Source organism: Pangasianodon hypophthalmus, chromosome 4 (genome assembly GCF_027358585.1).
Source record: "Pangasianodon hypophthalmus isolate fPanHyp1 chromosome 4, fPanHyp1.pri, whole genome shotgun sequence".
In the NCBI taxonomy this organism is placed as follows: domain Eukaryota; kingdom Metazoa; phylum Chordata; class Actinopteri; order Siluriformes; family Pangasiidae; genus Pangasianodon; species Pangasianodon hypophthalmus.
The window spans coordinates 18025715-18044099 of record NC_069713.1 but is presented as its reverse complement, the minus strand read 5'-3'; the positions used below and the strand labels follow the sequence as shown (position 1 = coordinate 18044099).

Genomic DNA, 18385 nt, shown 5'->3' with positions numbered 1-18385 from the left:
TGCAACACTGTACAAGATGATGTGACCTTTTTGCAATCAAGTGACTCACTAAAGACCTAATTTTGTCCCAGTGTCAACCTTTGTATCTATGGAAAGCACTAGTAAGAATACAGCGTTCAAGATCCTGAAGCTTGCAGGCATAAAAGTGTTAAAAAGAGAGAGAGAGAGAGAGAGAGAGAGAGAGAGAGAGAGAAATCAGGTTGAGACTGACAACTCAACCACCTGCAGTCCTGCTAAGCTTAATAAAAAAATGAGGGACTTTTCATTTCATTTTCCCATCTTCCTCGTAACTACTTCAACCGTGAAGCCATTTGTGCATTTTTGATTGCCATCTTGTTACCCACAGCAATATTGCCTCCACAAATGATCAAAAGCCACCTGTAAAACTGATATAGAAGAAAGTGACACTGGCATGGCAGAACAGCATATTCAAACATGATGCTCATAAATTCCTGTGTACTGTGCTATTAATTTTTTCCACTGTGTGCATCTGATGGAGCCATTAATCCTGATCTTCGCTGTGGGACAGCAACAGATACATATCTTTGTGGGGTTTTTTTTGTTGTTTTATTTTTGTTTTTGGGCAGATTGTGGTGGTCAGTTACCCCTGAAGCAGTCGCTCGATTGTAGCAAATCTTCTGGGGTTATCAAGTCCTTCAGCTACACCAAAGCACTGGAACCAACTGGTGTATTTTCTGAAGATGGCCTTAAAATGACTTTATATTAACAGGGATACGCAGAACCTTTATCATCTTTCCCACCCAACTGAGTAAACAGTCATATTCAGCATAAAACCACAGCAGACTAATTTTCTGAGTTTGAGATAGTTTAGTATAAGAATGGAGATTCAACAGTCAATACTGTGTTAAACTTTAAACACACTTGCATCCACAGACCACATACTGCACACATGTAAAGTGCTGGTCTGTTCACACAAGACTGTGGCTTTAAACATAACAGAGTAAAACAGCCAGTTTACAGTCAGTCGTAAATCTTCACGCATAACTATACCATGGACAAGTGACAGCACATGATTTTTTTTTAAACAGCTTTAAACAGGTTTCACACATCAATCCCATAAAACTGTTAAAGAAAGCTGTTAAACAGTTCCCCGATTCACACAATATACATTTTTCAATGTGTTATCATAATTCCCATGACTCAATCAATGCACGGTCAGTGTTAAAAAGCTTATTTCAGGACATTCTAACATTGTGCATGCTTGATAAGCTAAGGTTACAGCACTGTATCTGGACCACACACGAGAAAAATACGGGTCGATCTTGAGGTCGAGTCCCACAACACGTGTCCTGATTTTAGGCTGGTCATGAACAATTATCCTCTCAGATTGCCCTGTGGTGTGGGGTGTAGAAAATGACCCTGTCCAATCTTCTCACAGTCCAGTCGTGACTGCCCTGATTGAACTAAAAAATTAAACATGTATTATATTTATGACTCAACATCTGCAGTGTGTGAGGGGAACGCTGATGGTCTTGTGTGAAAACCCAATCTTGATGTCACGTGTGAAAGACCGACGACAGCCGAACTGAACAGATATAGTCAAAAAGATTTTGTCTAAAGTATCGAATTTAAAAATTCTGCATGATTCAAGGGTTCCATGGGTCAGGACTCTAATCTGTGAGCATGTGGTGTTTTGTTCTGGACAAAGAATCTCTAAAAAAAACTTTCCTTATATGTACAGTCTCACATTCTCAAAACATTTTTTGTAATATGGCCTAGGATTAGTCACACACAGTCACACAGGGTCACACAAGTCAATACGGAAGTTTTACACAAATGTTACAATGTCTAGAACCATCAGATTGCCCAACACTGGTCTGTTGAACACAATCGACATTTACATTTACAGCAGTCGGCAGACGCCCTTCGTCAGAGCGAAGTGCTTTGAAGTCTCTATCAATAAACACATCCTCATACTGGTTCAGTAGGTCAGAGACTAAGCCTACTATCAGTCTCCAGATCAAAAGCTTCATATTTGGTTTATAAAAAGCTCAGCACATATTAGTAAAAAGCTGAGAGGGAGAATACCTTACCAACATCTTAGCATATAAAGGTTTTAAGTTAACAAAGGGGTTTTTCCCCCTACACTCCCATACATCCTTTTAACAGAAAATGTACTGATGCAGTTACAGCTGCATGTGTGAATGCATTTGCCCAACTAGCTGCCACAGACCCAGGGATTATAACCACAAAATATAAAGTGCATCGACATAAACTCATTCAAACAAACAAACTGGCATTTCCTGGTGGCGTTATCAAACACGAGCTCTCATAAACACGCCACATTAAATGAAAGCAATGAAAGCGTACATAAAAACATATGCATCCCAGGAAATGCTGTTTGCACAAGAAGACAAATTTTACAGACAGATATGTGAGCATCTATACATTCACGAGAGCATGTGACTGCTGTGAAGGAAGCATGAGTGATTTTTATGTTGTGAAGCACGTGCATGACTGCATTAACTTGTGTAGCACAATATCATTGCTATAAAGCCTTTCCTTCAGCTTTCCTGTGCTTACCACTTGCTAAAAAGCAGATGGGAGCAAACACTTTTTCACAGCACAGTATGAGTATGCGGCCTTTTACTGGTGGCGGACAAGGCAGTTACTATGGTGATGAGTGATGAAGCCTCAGAGGTCAGGAGGGTCATCTACTTACAGAGAGACAGAGAAAGGGCTGTTTATGCTGGAGACAGAGGAGAGCATAGCGAAAAAGTGAAACAAAGAGAAGCAAAAAAATATTTGTACAAACAAGAGAATTTCAGTCGTGCAGTGTTCAAGCGGTCAGACAATACAACGGTAACACAAATAGCCAAGTACGACATTCATAGTCAACACTGAATCCAATTCATTACTTCTGACTTAATCCTATCGTTGGAGATTCTCCTAATGATTTACAGTGATGTAAGAGAAGCTAAAAATCATCTCATCCCTACTATTCCAAGCACACCATTTGTCCTTTAGCTCTATATCATTTAAAATAGTCTTACAAGTTGGACAAATAACATTAACGCTACTGATTAACCCCAAATAACTACTAGACCTGATTCCTGGTGTTATCTACTTATATACAGTACTGCGCAAAAAAAGTCTTAGAGGTTTATTTTATGACTTCTGCATTACTAAGCCACTGCAAAACATTTTAGATTTCCATTCATTCCTTTTCCAACAAAAAAATTAATTGTTCCAGAAAAAATGTTTGTATGTCAGCAAAGAATGCAACATACTAAGTCACAGACCACTTTTCAGAAAAAAACAACAACATAATGCTGGGTTTTGCATGCAAAAATAGAAGCAAGTGAGACAAAGTCTCGAGAAGAAATGTGGCAGATGCTCAGTAAAACTTACCAGCTAATTTTCTTATAAAACTGCACAAAAGTACACTTCAAAGTACTATTTTTTATGCACAGCGTTGTTAAACCAATATTGATTAGTTTAGTTTATTACTTTATAGTTTTTTTTTAAGTAAAAATGTTTAATTTCATTGTCTTTGAAGTCATCTTTACTTTACAGCATTTCTTTGCACGTCCCTATGACTTTTGCACAGTAGCCTACTGTATATAAATGATATATTGCTGGAATATAATTATATGCCAGTGTTAAAATACAGTGTAACTTTCAAATGTTCTCTACATAAAGTGTGGACATTCCCTTTGGCATTTAGATCTGTTTTGTTTTGTTTTTTTTCATCCATCAGAGCACAGGTCAGCAGGTGTATCTACAAAAGCCTGTTGTGGCTACAGATTTTCATTTCATCGAAATACAAGCCACACCAAGAGCAACTGTTTCAAGGAGTTGAGTCAGGCGGGAAAGAAAACCTACAGCCACACCAGCCCTTTGCGAATAAGACTAGTAACCGGTTATGATCACCCATTCCCCAACCCAGTGACACCTCCCATACACACACACACACACACACACACACGAGCAAAGGCCAAAACCCATAGTGACTGCTCTAATGGACCACTGTAATTGGATTGCATCTTGCGTTTAAAGCATCCTTAAGAGCTGAGGAAGGTCTCAAAGCAACAAACCAATAAATTCCAAGCTGGATGATTAGACGAGTAAGCAGGTCTCTCCGTCTTCACTGCTTTGCATCTATCAATTTCAAGCTCTCTTTCCCTGTGTCTCCATGACAGATTAAGCAAAGCAAGGGGCTAATGGTTTTCAGCTTACGGTTTTCATGGCATCATAATTATAAGAAAGAGTCTCTGTAAAACTTAGGAATTGCTACTGAGAATTTTACAGAGTAGAAACATCCAAAATCATACATTTGCAAATGCTCTATACAGCAACAAAGATTTTATTTTAAAAAGATCCTGAAGTGTCCTGAAGTATATTATCCTACTGGCAGCTCAGCTGTCTCAGATAACAGATGTGTTTGAAGAAGTGTTTAGCCAAACATATGTTATTACTACACTGCAAATATAATCGTTTTTTTATTTTACAATTTAACCAATAATTACATGTAATTTATATAACAATTATATAAACTCACCATCCGCTTTATTAGGAACAACTATACTCCTGCACCATTCACACATTCATGCCATTATGCGATCAGCCAATCATGTGGGAGCAGCACAATGCACAAAAAACATGCAGGTATAGGTCAGGCACCTCAGTTAATGTTCATATCAACACTAGAATGGGGAAAAGTGTGATCTCAGTGACTTTGACCGTGGCATGGTTGTTAGTGCTAGATGGGCTGATTTGACTTTTTCAGAAACTGCTGATCTCCTGGGATTTTGGAGTTTACAAAGGACGGTGCAAAAAAAAAAAACAAAACAAAACAAAAAAACGTCCAGTGTGCAGCTGTTCTGCAGCCGGAATGCGTTAAATGCCTCTGAGAGGTTTCAGATTAAAATGTCCAGACTGGTTTGAGTGTACAGGAAGGCTACAATAACTCAAATAACCACTCTATACAACCGTGGTGAGCAGAAAAGCATCTCAGAATGTGCAAGACCTCAGACACTGAGGTGGATGTGCTACAACAGCGGGATGTGCTACATCGGGTTTCACTCTCTTCAGCCCAAGAACAGGAATCTGACACTACAGTGAGCACAGACTCCCTGAAATTGGACAGGTGAAGATTGGACAAACATCACCTAGTCTTTTTCCAATCTTCAACCGTCTAGTTTTGGTGAGCCTGTGTAATAAGAAATATTAAGTAAACTTGTCTTATTTAGAAGATGTTTTCATTTACTAGGTTATCCTTTCTTGTAGTGTGTATACTTAGTTTATATCGCAAATGTATTAGAACGCATTTAAACTCATTTTACGTAATAATCAACAGTTTAAAGCAGGGACGTGACTGTCCCAGGGCTGGAATCTCACAGCACTGCTGAGTCTAGCGTTTTATTTCACTGAACATCTGATACACCTCAGCTAATTCCCATGACCTTCCAGGGCTGATATTCCTGTTAGGAGAGAGAAAACATGAATGTGTGTAGGGCTTTGCTCCTCCACTGCCTGAGCACGATCCAACTAGTTTAACTTTTAAAGGTCAGTGAGCACCTAGGTGTGAGCATGTAGGTATATCTATTAAGTTACAGATTGGCTTTAATGGCATACTGATGTATCCCAGGAGCACAGGAAGTTCTGCAGCACAATGCATGTTGTTTTTTGGGTGTGCAGAGTGTCTTATACAGAAGACTTTAAATAACTGAGAAATGTGAGAGATATCACTGAGCCATGACACATGAGATAGGGAAAGATGGCCAAATTGGGGAGCTGAAAAAGGATTTCACTCTGGTGGAAAGGGGTTAAGTGGACAGATTAGCATGTTTGGAGAAGCAAGCCAACTGAATCTCCTGTAGCCTACAGCCATTCTCCACTGGTAAACGAGCCAGATGCACACTACACCCACACTTCACTGCGCCCACAACCCTCAAGCATGAGAGACGGAGAGAGATGGTGTGTATACGTGTGTGTGTGAATGCGTGCGTGTGTATAAACTGTAAACAGTCCCAATGCAGAAAATGGATAACACTATGGTGCGATAAGTAGTTTAAAAACATATCTTTTAAGGTTATAAATGGTAGGGAACAAGATTAGAGCTGAGTACAGATTTAGTTGTCTGCAAATCTAATTTGGATGCGCAGATGAGGTGATGACACTTCCACCTCCACCATGCACTGCGCTGTGAATGTGTGTCAATCAATACGGGCTTAAGCAAAGTTGGTTCTGCACTGGTTGATTTGGTCGGGGGCGGTGATGAACAACAGCTCCCCTGCACACAAAGGCCAAATGATTTTACTGTACAATCATTCATGCAGGCTTGCCATGTTAGATTAACTGCTGAGGTACCACCATGGCAAACGTGAAAATCCAAGCAGGCAGAGAGAAAAAAATAGAGAATTTTACCACAGAAGGCTAGCCTATGCTGTCGTATGTTTTTATTTATATGTCTCAAGCAAAAATAAGAAAACAGCCAGGCTGATGTGTCTGCTACATAATAATAGGCAGCTCCATATAAGGTCCAGCTTCATATTTTACCAACCAAAGACACCACAGGCTCGCTCTCTTAGTTTCTACTGGCCCACAAGACTACGGCTTGTGAATTCCCAGGTCAAAGTTCACCTACATATATGTCAGCATGAAGGAAAAGCAAGCGTAAATGTGCATCTTACATGCGCCACGTCCTTTCCCCTTCAGTGAATTGGCTTTCTGTCCAATTCATTATAATCCAACCTGAACTGTAACTTTATGAAATTAATGTTACACCATTAAAAATAACCAACAAAACTCCTAAATTCTATCTACTAGCCACTTATACTGGTTGATAAGATATAATACGGTAGTGGTATTGTGATAAATAACAATCACAATACACTTTTTAAAAGAAAATCACAGGAATTGTGCATGCTTTTAGAACCCTGACTGACTCCACTGTAACTCACAGCAACAAGCAAGACAAATAAAAATCTATTTTTATACCTGTGTCCTTTTTATATAAAAATACAAACAAAACCATTTGAACTGCTGTTTTAACTAGGGGTGTTCCATTTTCTATTTTCAATACAATACAGATATCAGAGAGCTTTAAATAACCACGGGCACCTGATACTGATATCTTCACTGTGATTAAACCGACTCGCTGAAAGCTTCTGTTGCCGTGTTTTTGCAAAAACTTTGTTGGTGTGATTGTGCCACACGTTAAGACATCTTCTGTGTCTGTCATCAACATGCAAAAGCTTTATTATCTCAGTCCACATCACAGGTGTTCACAGCATAAACCACGTCAGTGAATTGGATGGGAAAATGTTTCAGATCCAATCTGTTCCAGCATTTCGGGCCAGCATTGTATCAGTGCATCCTTAGTTTTTACTAGAACGTTCACAGTGCTGCTGAATTCTCAAATCGGATGTGTCAGAAGGTGCTGATTATTTTATTTTATTTACTTATTTTTTTTTTTTTTTACAAGAGCATGGCTCTTAACAGCAGTTTCTGACCGTAATTCAAATCACAACTACATATTAATGCACTCGTTCTAAGATGTTATCATCGCTACAGTAACGGCTCATTCACGGGGACTTGAATGGCGAATTCCAAGTCCAATAATAAACAGATTTCAAAACAATGTTTGTTATTTAACGAAGAAAAACAGAAATTGTTGATATGGTGAAGCTTTGTGTAAGGAGATATTTATGGAATGAGTCTCCAGTGTCAGTGATTTGTAAGAGTGAGTAAGTTTTCGCCATGGGACGGAGCAAATTGGGCTTTCCTGTTTCGTGCTAGCATGACAAGCTGCATGTTTGTCCTGTACTTCAAGAGGGAAAAAGAGAGGCTGGTGAGGGAGAAACTCTTTATAGCTGCGATAACGTAAGTGATAACACAAACTTGCTTGTCTTGTGGACATTACACCACAGTAAATGTAACTACAAACGGCTAAAAGTACAACGGGATGTACTTTATTAAAAAAAATTTGTAAATGTTGGTAAAAATCCTGTGGTATAAGAGGAATAAAACACTTTGCCATGTGCTGTTATTGGAAAAAATCACCTTTGATAATGGTAACAGCCCATCACACCACCATGCCCTTGATTACTTTCCTATAACAGCCAGCCCCAGCGTGTTTTATTCCATACACCCCACTCCCCTCTGACAGTTTTCCCAACCCTTCATGATTTAAAATAACACAGCTGGCCAGGAAAGAGCTCAGTCTGGCAACAATGAAGCCACATCACCCCAGGGGACACGTTAAATGTCCTCACAGGAAAGTCTGACATTAGAGAGTTCCTCAGTCTTTAAAAATAAATAAACAAAACATAATAATTAAAAAAAAAAAAAAAAAAAAGACAGAGTTCAGCTTTATGTTTTTAAAATGCACATCACGGGGTGCAGAGGGGCGAGGGGCGTGTCTCAGTGCGTCGCGTCACACGTCAAAGCGACGTCATTACACGACAAAGAGGAATACCTAGTGTGGCACTCTGCAATAATACTCCTCTTTCAGAGGAAGCAAAGCCAAACGGTAGCACAGAGTAGCTCCGAAGGCGCATACTAAACAGTATGGCAGTGTGGTTGACTAGAAAGCACGGTGGAATGCTGCATGGGAGTCACTGGGCTTCCACAGGCCTGCTGTTTAGTAAGCTGGGATAGTATGCGGCTTTGGACAGAGCCTTATAATAGAGGAGCTCAGATGTGGGAGTTAAACTAAGGAGATGGCTCAGTTACTCATCAAACTGTACACGTACACCTTCGCCCACGACTCAACTGCCTCTGTAGTCAGTCTGCTGCAGCACATCGGGGTCTTTAATAAAAAAAAAAAAAGACCCAAGCCTCGTGTAGGAAAACCAAAGGCTCTCTTTACACAGGAAACACCGAGGCCTTTTCTCAAAGCTGAGGAAGTGATCGAGGTCGGAAGTGATCAACATGATTCTCACGCTGCCTGCAGCATCCGATTCGCTGCCTTACTAATACAACAGCAGCATCTTTCTTATCAATCAGTAAATACAGAGCTATCCGTCAGTCTGCTCACACTGCCACTGCCCCTGCCACAGGCAGAACCTGACTGCAATCTGCATACAGTCTAATGGACTCGCTGTGACCGCCCGGGTTTTTTCTTTTAATCAACTGAGTCAGAGTAAACAAAACAACTAGATCCCATTTAACAATACATTCTTTCTTAGATGAAGCCTATAAAAGGAAAGGCAGTAATGGTGCACTTGGTGCTCTTGCTTGCTGAGATGATCATTGCTTCTTGGATGCAGGAAATCAGCCCACACTTCTGGTTTTTATTCTGCTATATGAAGGCAGCTCGGTGGTCCGTAACCCCACCCAAGCCAGTGTAGTGAGCTAGCTAACAAGTCAGATCACTAATGAGATGATGTGATAGATAATCGCGGCCACACACACACACACACACACACACACACACACACACAAACCGAGGGCTTCTGCTGTCGCTGCTGCAAAATGTTTCGAAGCGACTCTTTCACCTCTCTTTCACCTCCCAGCTCCTGGAGCATGCTGAGTCTGCTTCGTGACTTTTAAACGAGACGGAACTTGCTCTATCCCTGAGCTCTAGCACTCAACCCGAAACTAAAAACACTCTTACCTGGTCCCCGCCTTGTCGCCCATCTCCGAAGGCCTGTTTCTTCAACCGAAAAAAAGGTGTCTTTAAAAAGAAACGGACTGCCACTCGGAAAGTAAAGCCTTCCTGCTCCCCTCTTCGGCTCGGGCTGGTTCCCCGCTCACAGCGACTCGCTGCTCCTTCTTTCTCAGGGTAGTTTCCCGCAGTCCCGAGACGGAAACCTCTGTTTGACTGCCTCTTCTGACAGCAGCCTCCAAGGCCGGCCTCCTTCCTGTGACTGACATTGCTGTCGTCCAATAAGATCAGGTTAACGATTTGCGTCAACGCGCGGTCACGCCGTCCACTCACCCTTTGGGATTACCAATTAGAAAGCGCTTTGAAGAAGTGGGCGTGGCCTATAAAGGATAACGCTAACAGATGAGAAAATTGGAATTGCTTTACTATGTCCAAGAATGTAGAAATGCTCAAACATTAGAGGATGCTGGAATTTTAGAAAATTATTTTGTTTTCCTACCACGTAAATGATAAATGTTGGAGTAATTGTGAGAAACCAAGATTTATCAGAAGAAATAGAAGAATATTGTGGCTGCAGTTTTAAAATCCTGAGTGCACAGAACTGTAGCTCCACATGCCCACTTTAACCATGAAATTTCATTTCCCATTCCTGTTTGTTGCGCAAATTTCTTCCAGTTTCACTGTCAAGATTATGTAATAGACCCATAATCTTGCCTTGGGTCCGAAAATGCTATCTCCTGCCATCTAGTGAGGGGATATGGACGATGCATTTCTACTATATTTGGAAGAGCTTCTCTAATTTCCCCCATTCTGAAGACAGTATTTTCTGAATTCTTGAGTTTGATACATTTTCTGATTTTATTGACATGCAGAAAATGTTCATGCTTGGGTCAGGGCTTGTGATTCTCAACATATACTTCAGAGATGATATCATTTGGAGGAATATATGTAGTAATATGGCAATAAACAGTGTGGCTAAGATGTTCAGTAATTTTTTTTCAGAAGACCTTTTCTAGAAAAGGTCTCTTGTTGAAGCAGTTCAGTGTAAAGGCCCATTTTGATCTGAGGAACATCTGTACAACTGCTCATTCATGCAATTATCCAATCAGCCAATCATGTGGAAGCAGTGCCGTGCATAAAATCAGGCAGATACAGATCAGAGTTTCAGTTAATGCTCACATCAAACATCAGAATGGGGAAAATATGTGATCTCGATGACTTTGACCGTGGCATGGTTGTTGGTGCCAGACGGGCCGGTCTGAATATTTTAGAAATTGCTGTTCCAGGGATTTTCACACACAACAGTCTCTAGAGTTTAAACAGAAAGGTGAGAAAAACAAACCAAAAAAATGAATAAATAAAAATTCAGTGTTTTCAGATCTTTAACTGTCTTGGTGCTCTTGGTGAGTATATGCCCACTATAGCCTCAGATTCATGTACTTGGAGACAGGAATGGAACCCGATGTGGTCTTCCACCTCAAGGTCCAACATGTTGTGCATTATGAGATGCTTTTCTATTCAGCATGGTTATAATGAGTGTTTGAGTTACCATAGGCTTCCTGTCAGCTCGAACCATTCTGGCCATTCTCCTCTGATCTCTCATCAACAAGGCATTTGTGCTAGCAGAATTGCCACTCCATTCATTTTTTATTTTTTATTTTTTGCACCATTCTGTGTAAACTTTGGATACTTGCATGAATGAGTAGGTGTATACATGTTCTTGTTAAAGTGACCAGTGAGTGTACACTCACTGAGCACTTTATTAGGAACACTGTACTAATACAGAGTAGGGCCTTTGCTCTCAAAACAGCCTCAATTCTTCATGGCAAGGAATCCACAAGATGTTAGAAACATTCCTTTGAGAATGTGGTCCATGTTGACATGATTGCCTCACACAGCTTTTTTAGGTGCATTTTCATGCTCCTGCTCTACCACACCCCAGCGGTGTTCTACTGGATTCAGATTAGGTGACTGAGAAGGCTACTGAAGAACACTGAACTCATTGTCATGTTCATGAAACCAGTTTGAGATGACTTCTGCTTTGTGACATGGTGCATTATCGTGCTGGAAGTAGCCATTAGAAGATGGGTAAATTGTAGCCATGAAGGGATGCACATGGTCAGCAACAATACTCAAATAGGCTGTGGCATTCAAGCGATGATTGATTGGTATTAACAAGCCCAAAGTGTGCCAAGAAAACATTCCCCACACCATTACACCACCTCCACCAGCCTGGACTGTTGACATGAGGCAGGATGTGTCCATGGATTCATGCTGTTGGCTCAAATTCTGACCCTATCATCTGTGTGCCTCAGCAGAAATTGAGATTCATCAGACCAGGCTACGTTTTTCCAGTCTTCAACTGTCCAGTTTTGGTGAGCCTGTGCCTACTGCAGCCTCAGCTTTCTGTTCTTGGCTGACAGAAGTGGAACCCAACGGGGTCTTCTGCTGTTGTAGCTCATCCGCCTCAAGGTTTGTCGTGTTGTGCATTCTGAGATGCTTTTCTGCTCACCACAATTGTACAGAGTGGTTATCTGAGTTACTGTAGCCTGTCTGTCAGCTAGAACCAGTCTGGCCATTCTCTGTTGACCTCTCTCATCAACAAGACATTTCTGTCTGCAAAACTGCTGCTCACTGGATGTTTTTACTTTAATCCACCATCTGAATAAACTCTAGAGACTGTTGTGCTTGAAAATCCCAGGAGATCAGCAGTTATAGAAATACTCAAACCAACCCGTTTGGCATCAGCAATCATGCCACAGTCAAAATCACTGAGATACCATTTTTCCCCATTCTGATGGTTCATGTGAACATTACCTGAAGTTGCTGGGCCATATCTTCATATGCATTGCACTGCTGCCACACGATTGGTTGATTAGATTATTGCACGATTGAGTGGGTGTACAGGTGCTCAGTGAGTGTATATATGGGCAAGAACTGAGTTTTTAAAATTAAGAGTTTAATTTAAAAAAAAAAAAACATTTATTAATGATTGAGTGATTATTATGTGATTAAAAACTGATTATTTCAGAAGACTAACTTTGCTTTGTAACTTTCCCCATGTGCCCAGAAGGGCAGCTCACCCCACAGTCTGAATGCCACTGAAGTAGGCCTTGTGGAAAATGTGAAGAGTCTTTTACAAGAGCAGGTAAAGACTGCAAAATAGGTTAAAATGTCATGCAGAAACTAGGATACTATTTTTGTGGGACAAGAGCAGGATCCACTGGGATGTCCTGGATTGTTTTGTGAGGATTCTCTACAATTAGGTTAAAGCTGAATCAGGCATTATGATGAAATTATCAATAGTGGATTGCATGGTGGTCTATAATAAAGCAATGTTGAGATCGAATCCTGCCTAAATCCTGGCTTAAAAGGTGTGTTGTTGCTTCTTTAATGTACAGAACTTTTCTCCAAACACCAGCTACACCACCATTATTACTTGGCTTACAGTGAACCGTATTTCGATGAGATTTCTATATGCTGTATCTTTATGTAATGTAGTTCATGTTGTTCATTTCTGTTTCACAGGTACTCATGAAAAGATATAGTGCTTTATAGAACTGTAATTAGTCAAGTCAATATGTTTTTTTCTGATATCAGAAATGTATTAAAATGAGCCTGAAGTCTGAAGTGATGAAAATATATTTATTGTTGTATATAGAACGGAATTCTGGAGTGGGTCCTTCCAGAATTATTATTACTATTACTTTTGTTTACAATTATTACTATTATTACTATAACTATTTTAATTAAATAACTATTATTCTTGTATTGCTACTGCCTTTATACATTTTTACTATGAGCCTTACTTTGAAAAATGTTATAATTTAAAAGGAAAATCACGATGCTGTCTTTGAATTTGTTTTTCTTTTTTTAATTTCAAAAGCACTCTCTCCTTAAGAAAACACAACGCAAACAGGAAGGCAGCACGAGGGCAAAATAAAGAGAAGTTGAGGCTAAAGAGAATCTAATCAGTCTTTACAAAAGACTTCAGTGGTGTAATTAGATTAGATGCTTCCACATCAGCCTGGCCATGAACCCCTGACATTAGACACACCATTAGTTAAATATGCCGACAAAGGCTTAGTCCCCTCCTACTGAGTGTAATGATAGTGTTTAAAGGACTCCTGCTGCTATGAGTGAACAAGGGCTAGATTTTTGTCTAACAAGGGAAATTTAGCAGTAGTAGTAGGCTATGCTAGCATTTTGCATTCGAAAAGCTGTAATTCCAATTTTTTTTTTAATAAAAACTGATGTAATAATATTGGTTCAAATATATAGTTTTGCTGATGCAATGTAATGATTTTAATCTCTACACTTATGCTTTCTTTATTAGTACATCCATTATCCAATAACTATATAGATACATATAGTTGTACTTTTCTTCATCTTCATTTCAAGAGAACATGAAACCCACACAGTTTGTGTAGTGTTTTAAAGAGCACAGGAACAGCTTTGTTAGCATTCTTTTACATGGATCGTAGATTGTTTTACAGTTTCTCCAATAATGATTACTTAAGGTTAGGACTAGAGAAAGCACAAGCTTGTCCTGGATCAGGACTAAAAAGGACTGAACTCTGCATTAATTACCCAAATTGGATTCACCCAATTACACATTAATATGAACACAAAACACAGAATAACAAAGATTCTAAACAATTATGTACAGAGTTATAGGGAAAGACAGAAAAAGTCAAAAATATTTTCCTTCATAACACTGCTATGGCTTGTGTGAAAAGAAGAGTTTGATATAGGCAATGAACACAGCAGCAAAGGGTGGTGAGGAAGACATTAGGCTGTCATGAACACACACACACACACACACACACATACACGCACACGTGTGTGCGCTTATAAAGGCAGGAAGCTGCATTCACAGTAACTGTCCTTTTTCTCATAAACATCCGCTTCATGACTATCTGTGTATTCCTACTGCACAATAAACAGGAAAAAACCCTTTGAATGACTTTTAATTGTTATAGCATCTATCCACCACATTTCCAACTGTTCATTAAAGATATAACAGAATTTGCACTAGTCTACTAGTCTTACTAGAGAGTAAATTGGCATTAGATTGTACCTGTTACTTCTTGCCCAACACTTTGGTGGTTTATTCAGATAAGCATGCATGTTTGCATCTGGTAGATTTCTGTCTACTCAGGTTCTTGGTCATCAATCTGGTAACCAGTTTATTGTCTTGATTTTTATACACTGCTCCCAACAAAACAAGAAAAAGCCATGAAATAAGTCACTATAACAAGATTTATAACCTATCAAAAGCTGCCGATGACTTGCCAAAAAAAAGACATTCACACACTCTTTATTCTTGTTCTGCAACAAATATACCTTGTTAATGTAGATTATTGGCTGTGTGCTGATGGTGGTGTCATACTCATACAGTGGTCTCTTGGGGTCACTGAGGTCCTGCTTCTTGTCTCTTTTGCCTGGCATGTAGTCTATCATCCAGGGATGGAAAATGTACTGAGAAATGATACTTAATTATAGATAGTGTGTCAGATTCTTACTCAATTAAAAGTGCAATTATCCAGCAAAAATGTACTCAAGTGAAGGTAAAATAGTTGCTGCTTTTAAATGCACACAAGTATTAAAAAGTAAAAATGTTTTTAATTGATTAAATTAAAAGTCATGAAAACTATCTTTTATTACTCATCCAAACTGTTATAAGCAATTATACTGTTTTGTCTGAAAAAAAAAATCTCTGTAAGTTTGCTGGTCATATGCATGACTAACGCTACATAACGTTCTGATGAATTAATCAGAAGTAAAACATTTTAATAACCAATTAATATTCAGCATTAGCTAGAATTTAACTTGCTGCCTAGCACTTTAGCTATTGGCATCAGTGCTAGTGTAACCTGTCATTAATAAAGAAGACAGGCTAATGTAGTTAAATATAAATATATACAGTTATTAGATAGAGGTCATGCCTTCCAGGAAGGCAAAGGAGTCGCCTCATTTTATACGAGTCTTTGCTTACTCCAGCATACTGAAACATTTTACTGAAGTAGGGCCAGTGGTGGTCATCCTCAAGTTCCATTCTCAGCCTCAAGTCCTCAAGTTAGCTGTAGGCTGAGGAGGTCACATCAGATGATGAATTGGCATGATTCTTGATCGTTTTTTCTACATTGTTAAACTTGATTGGATGCTAAACTGAAATGATTGCATACAAAACTTAGCCCATTTGATTGATATATAGAATACAGTCATTGGTTAGATGAGAGAAGAGACCTTCAAGATAAACAGTAAAAACAGTAAAAAAGTAAGTAAGTAAAAAGTAAGTATTCAATTTCAATAACACTCAAGTAAAGTATAAATACCCCAAAATAATACTTAAGTATAGTAACAAAGTACAACTGCTCAAATATTTTCCACCCCTGGTATCATCTCAACATTTTCTTCTTTCAGTGATCATGACTAAATAGCAGATAGTCCTACTTGGCCAATTTGTATCTTGTGAACTCTTTTTTCTCCTAGTTTGCTCCTAGTACCACTTCACTGGGTTTTCATGCTTAAACTGTCTTTTATAGGGCAGATTAAAATGAAATAGAAGGGAAAAGCTTGGGCTTGGCTAATAAAACCAACCCCACAGTTTTAAGTTTTGAGAGAAAATAAATGAAAACATTTAGAACTTATTCTAATGCAACAAAGTTTTGTGTGAAAATGTCTGTGATGCTTTGCCAGTGAATCAAATCAGTTTGAACTCTTTAAACTTTCAGGAGCCATCAGTGGCTCCTCACTGTCATAACTACAAAACCTTCCTGCTTGTTTCACTATAGTTACAGAATAATGAATGGTAGTTAATGAATAATATGCTTTATGATCAACAAAAGAACAATAAGGTAGGTGTTTAATGGGTTAATACAAGACAAGGGACCCTGATAAGGAGAAGCAACTGATTGCCAACAACTGTCACATATCTTGTCATTCAGTAATGCTGTGTCTGTATTCTAGGATGCTTTTAATTTGTCACTCTTGGTGACCTTTCCAGATTTGCATTCCAAATCCACTCAATGCAAAAAGCCTGATTACCTCCATCTACTAAAACAAAGACGTCACTGGTGAATGCCTCATCAGTTTGAGGGGTGAATGCTAAATGCTTCCCTCTCCTATTTGACCTTCATTAGGTCTGACTGGCTGATGAAGTTCCTCAATGATGATGAGGCCAATTGAAAACCTCAATTCCAGTTACAGACCTCAGTGTTATTTACTATGAAATGAATCTGAATATACTGACCAAGCAGCAAAAGATGATTGCTAAAATATGTATATGTAATATTTGTATGAATGGTATATGGATGATACCACACAGACATCCTAAATATGGCTGTGGATGTTCTTACTTGGATAGCCTAAAGCCTGCAATTGCTAAGAACAGATTACACTCAAGTATCCAGCACTGAACAGTTAATAACTTCAGTTTGATACCATAGACTTAAGGTTAAAACCCCAATAATGCTCATAGTCAAGTTCCTGTTAACACAATTAGCACTTTTCAACTTTATACTATACAGTTATAGAAGAGAAATTATTTATAATCACACTATCGAGTGTCACCTAGATAAGGACTCCTTGGAGTCTGGTTCCTCTCATGGTTTCTTCCTCATGTCGTCTCAGGGAGTTTTACCTTGCCACCGTCACCTCTGGCTTGCTCATTAGGGATAAATTTATAAATTTTAAATCTAGATTTCTGCAAAGCTGCTTTCATTCAATTCGATGTTTTATGAATGTCATATTATTTATTTTGTTTCACATAGTGCACCATTTATTTAAAGTGACACATAATGCCTAAAGCTACATAACAAATTAAACACATAAACTCTCTTACATGAAAGTGGGATGTGTATAAATAATGCATGAATTAAATTTATTAAAATATATTAATAATTATAGGTCTATCAGTAATTGCTTCAGTAGTAGAAGTATATATTCAGTAGTAGTATTCGGTAGTTACTTAGAAATGAAGTTCTACACATACATGAGATTTCAGTGTCTGGTAAAAGTAATTTTTCTCTAAGGAAAGGAAAAAAATAGTTCACTCTGAGAAAAATGGGTTCTTTGTCTGGTTAACGGTTGTATTCAGAGGTTTGTACTTGGACCCTCTTAATAAAAGCCTTCTATTGTAAGGTTTAAACCTTAAAGGGAGGGCCTGAAAGACAAACTGAAGGGTGAAGGGTGCACACTGGGACCTTTTTTTCAACCCTGCTCTCCCACCTTAGTCTGACCAGCTACCGGCTGCCAAAACACAGGTTGAGCTGGTCAAACTGGTAGATAGAAAGTTTCTGAGTTACTACTACTAGTGCAACATAACAGATATCATATAATCTTGTTTAAAGGAATACAACAGTAAGGCTGGGTGGCATGATGGTGAAACAGATAGTGTTGCCTCCCCAAAGCTCCAGGGCCTGCAGTTCGATCCTGATCTGGGGTTACGGTTCATCCTGTGTCCATGGGGTTTTCCTTGGGGTTCTCTGGTTTCCTTCTACTGTCCAAAACCATACCAGTAGGTGAACCGACTTCATTAAATCCCATCCAGGTTATATTCCTGCCTCACGCCCAGTGTTACCGGCTTTGAATCCTCCACAACCCTGATAAAGTCGTTACTGAAGATGAATGAATGAACACTAAGGCAGTTAGAATATCTCAAACATCCATTGATCAGTTTAGTCAAGTAAAAAGGAAACTGGAAAATAACCTGCCAGCTGGCAAAGATGATGTGAAGATGGAGGGTGAACAGCTCGGCCTGTGTTTTGTCAGCTGGTAGCTCTTCAGATCAGGCTGGACTTTTCAGCA

At 39.2% G+C, this 18385-nt stretch overlaps 1 protein-coding gene across 1 annotated transcript in view; it reads right to left on the bottom strand.

Moving 5' to 3' along the window:
• arrb2b (arrestin, beta 2b) overlaps positions 1-9836 on the bottom strand; it is a 50542-nt gene extending 40706 nt beyond the window's left edge. Inside the window, exon 1 of the mRNA XM_026936053.3 lies at positions 9584-9836. Coding sequence (XP_026791854.1) covers positions 9584-9606 — 23 coding nt within the window. The 5' untranslated portion in view covers positions 9607-9836. The remainder of the gene's footprint in view (positions 1-9583) is intronic.
• Between the last annotated feature and the right edge of the window lie 8549 nt (positions 9837-18385).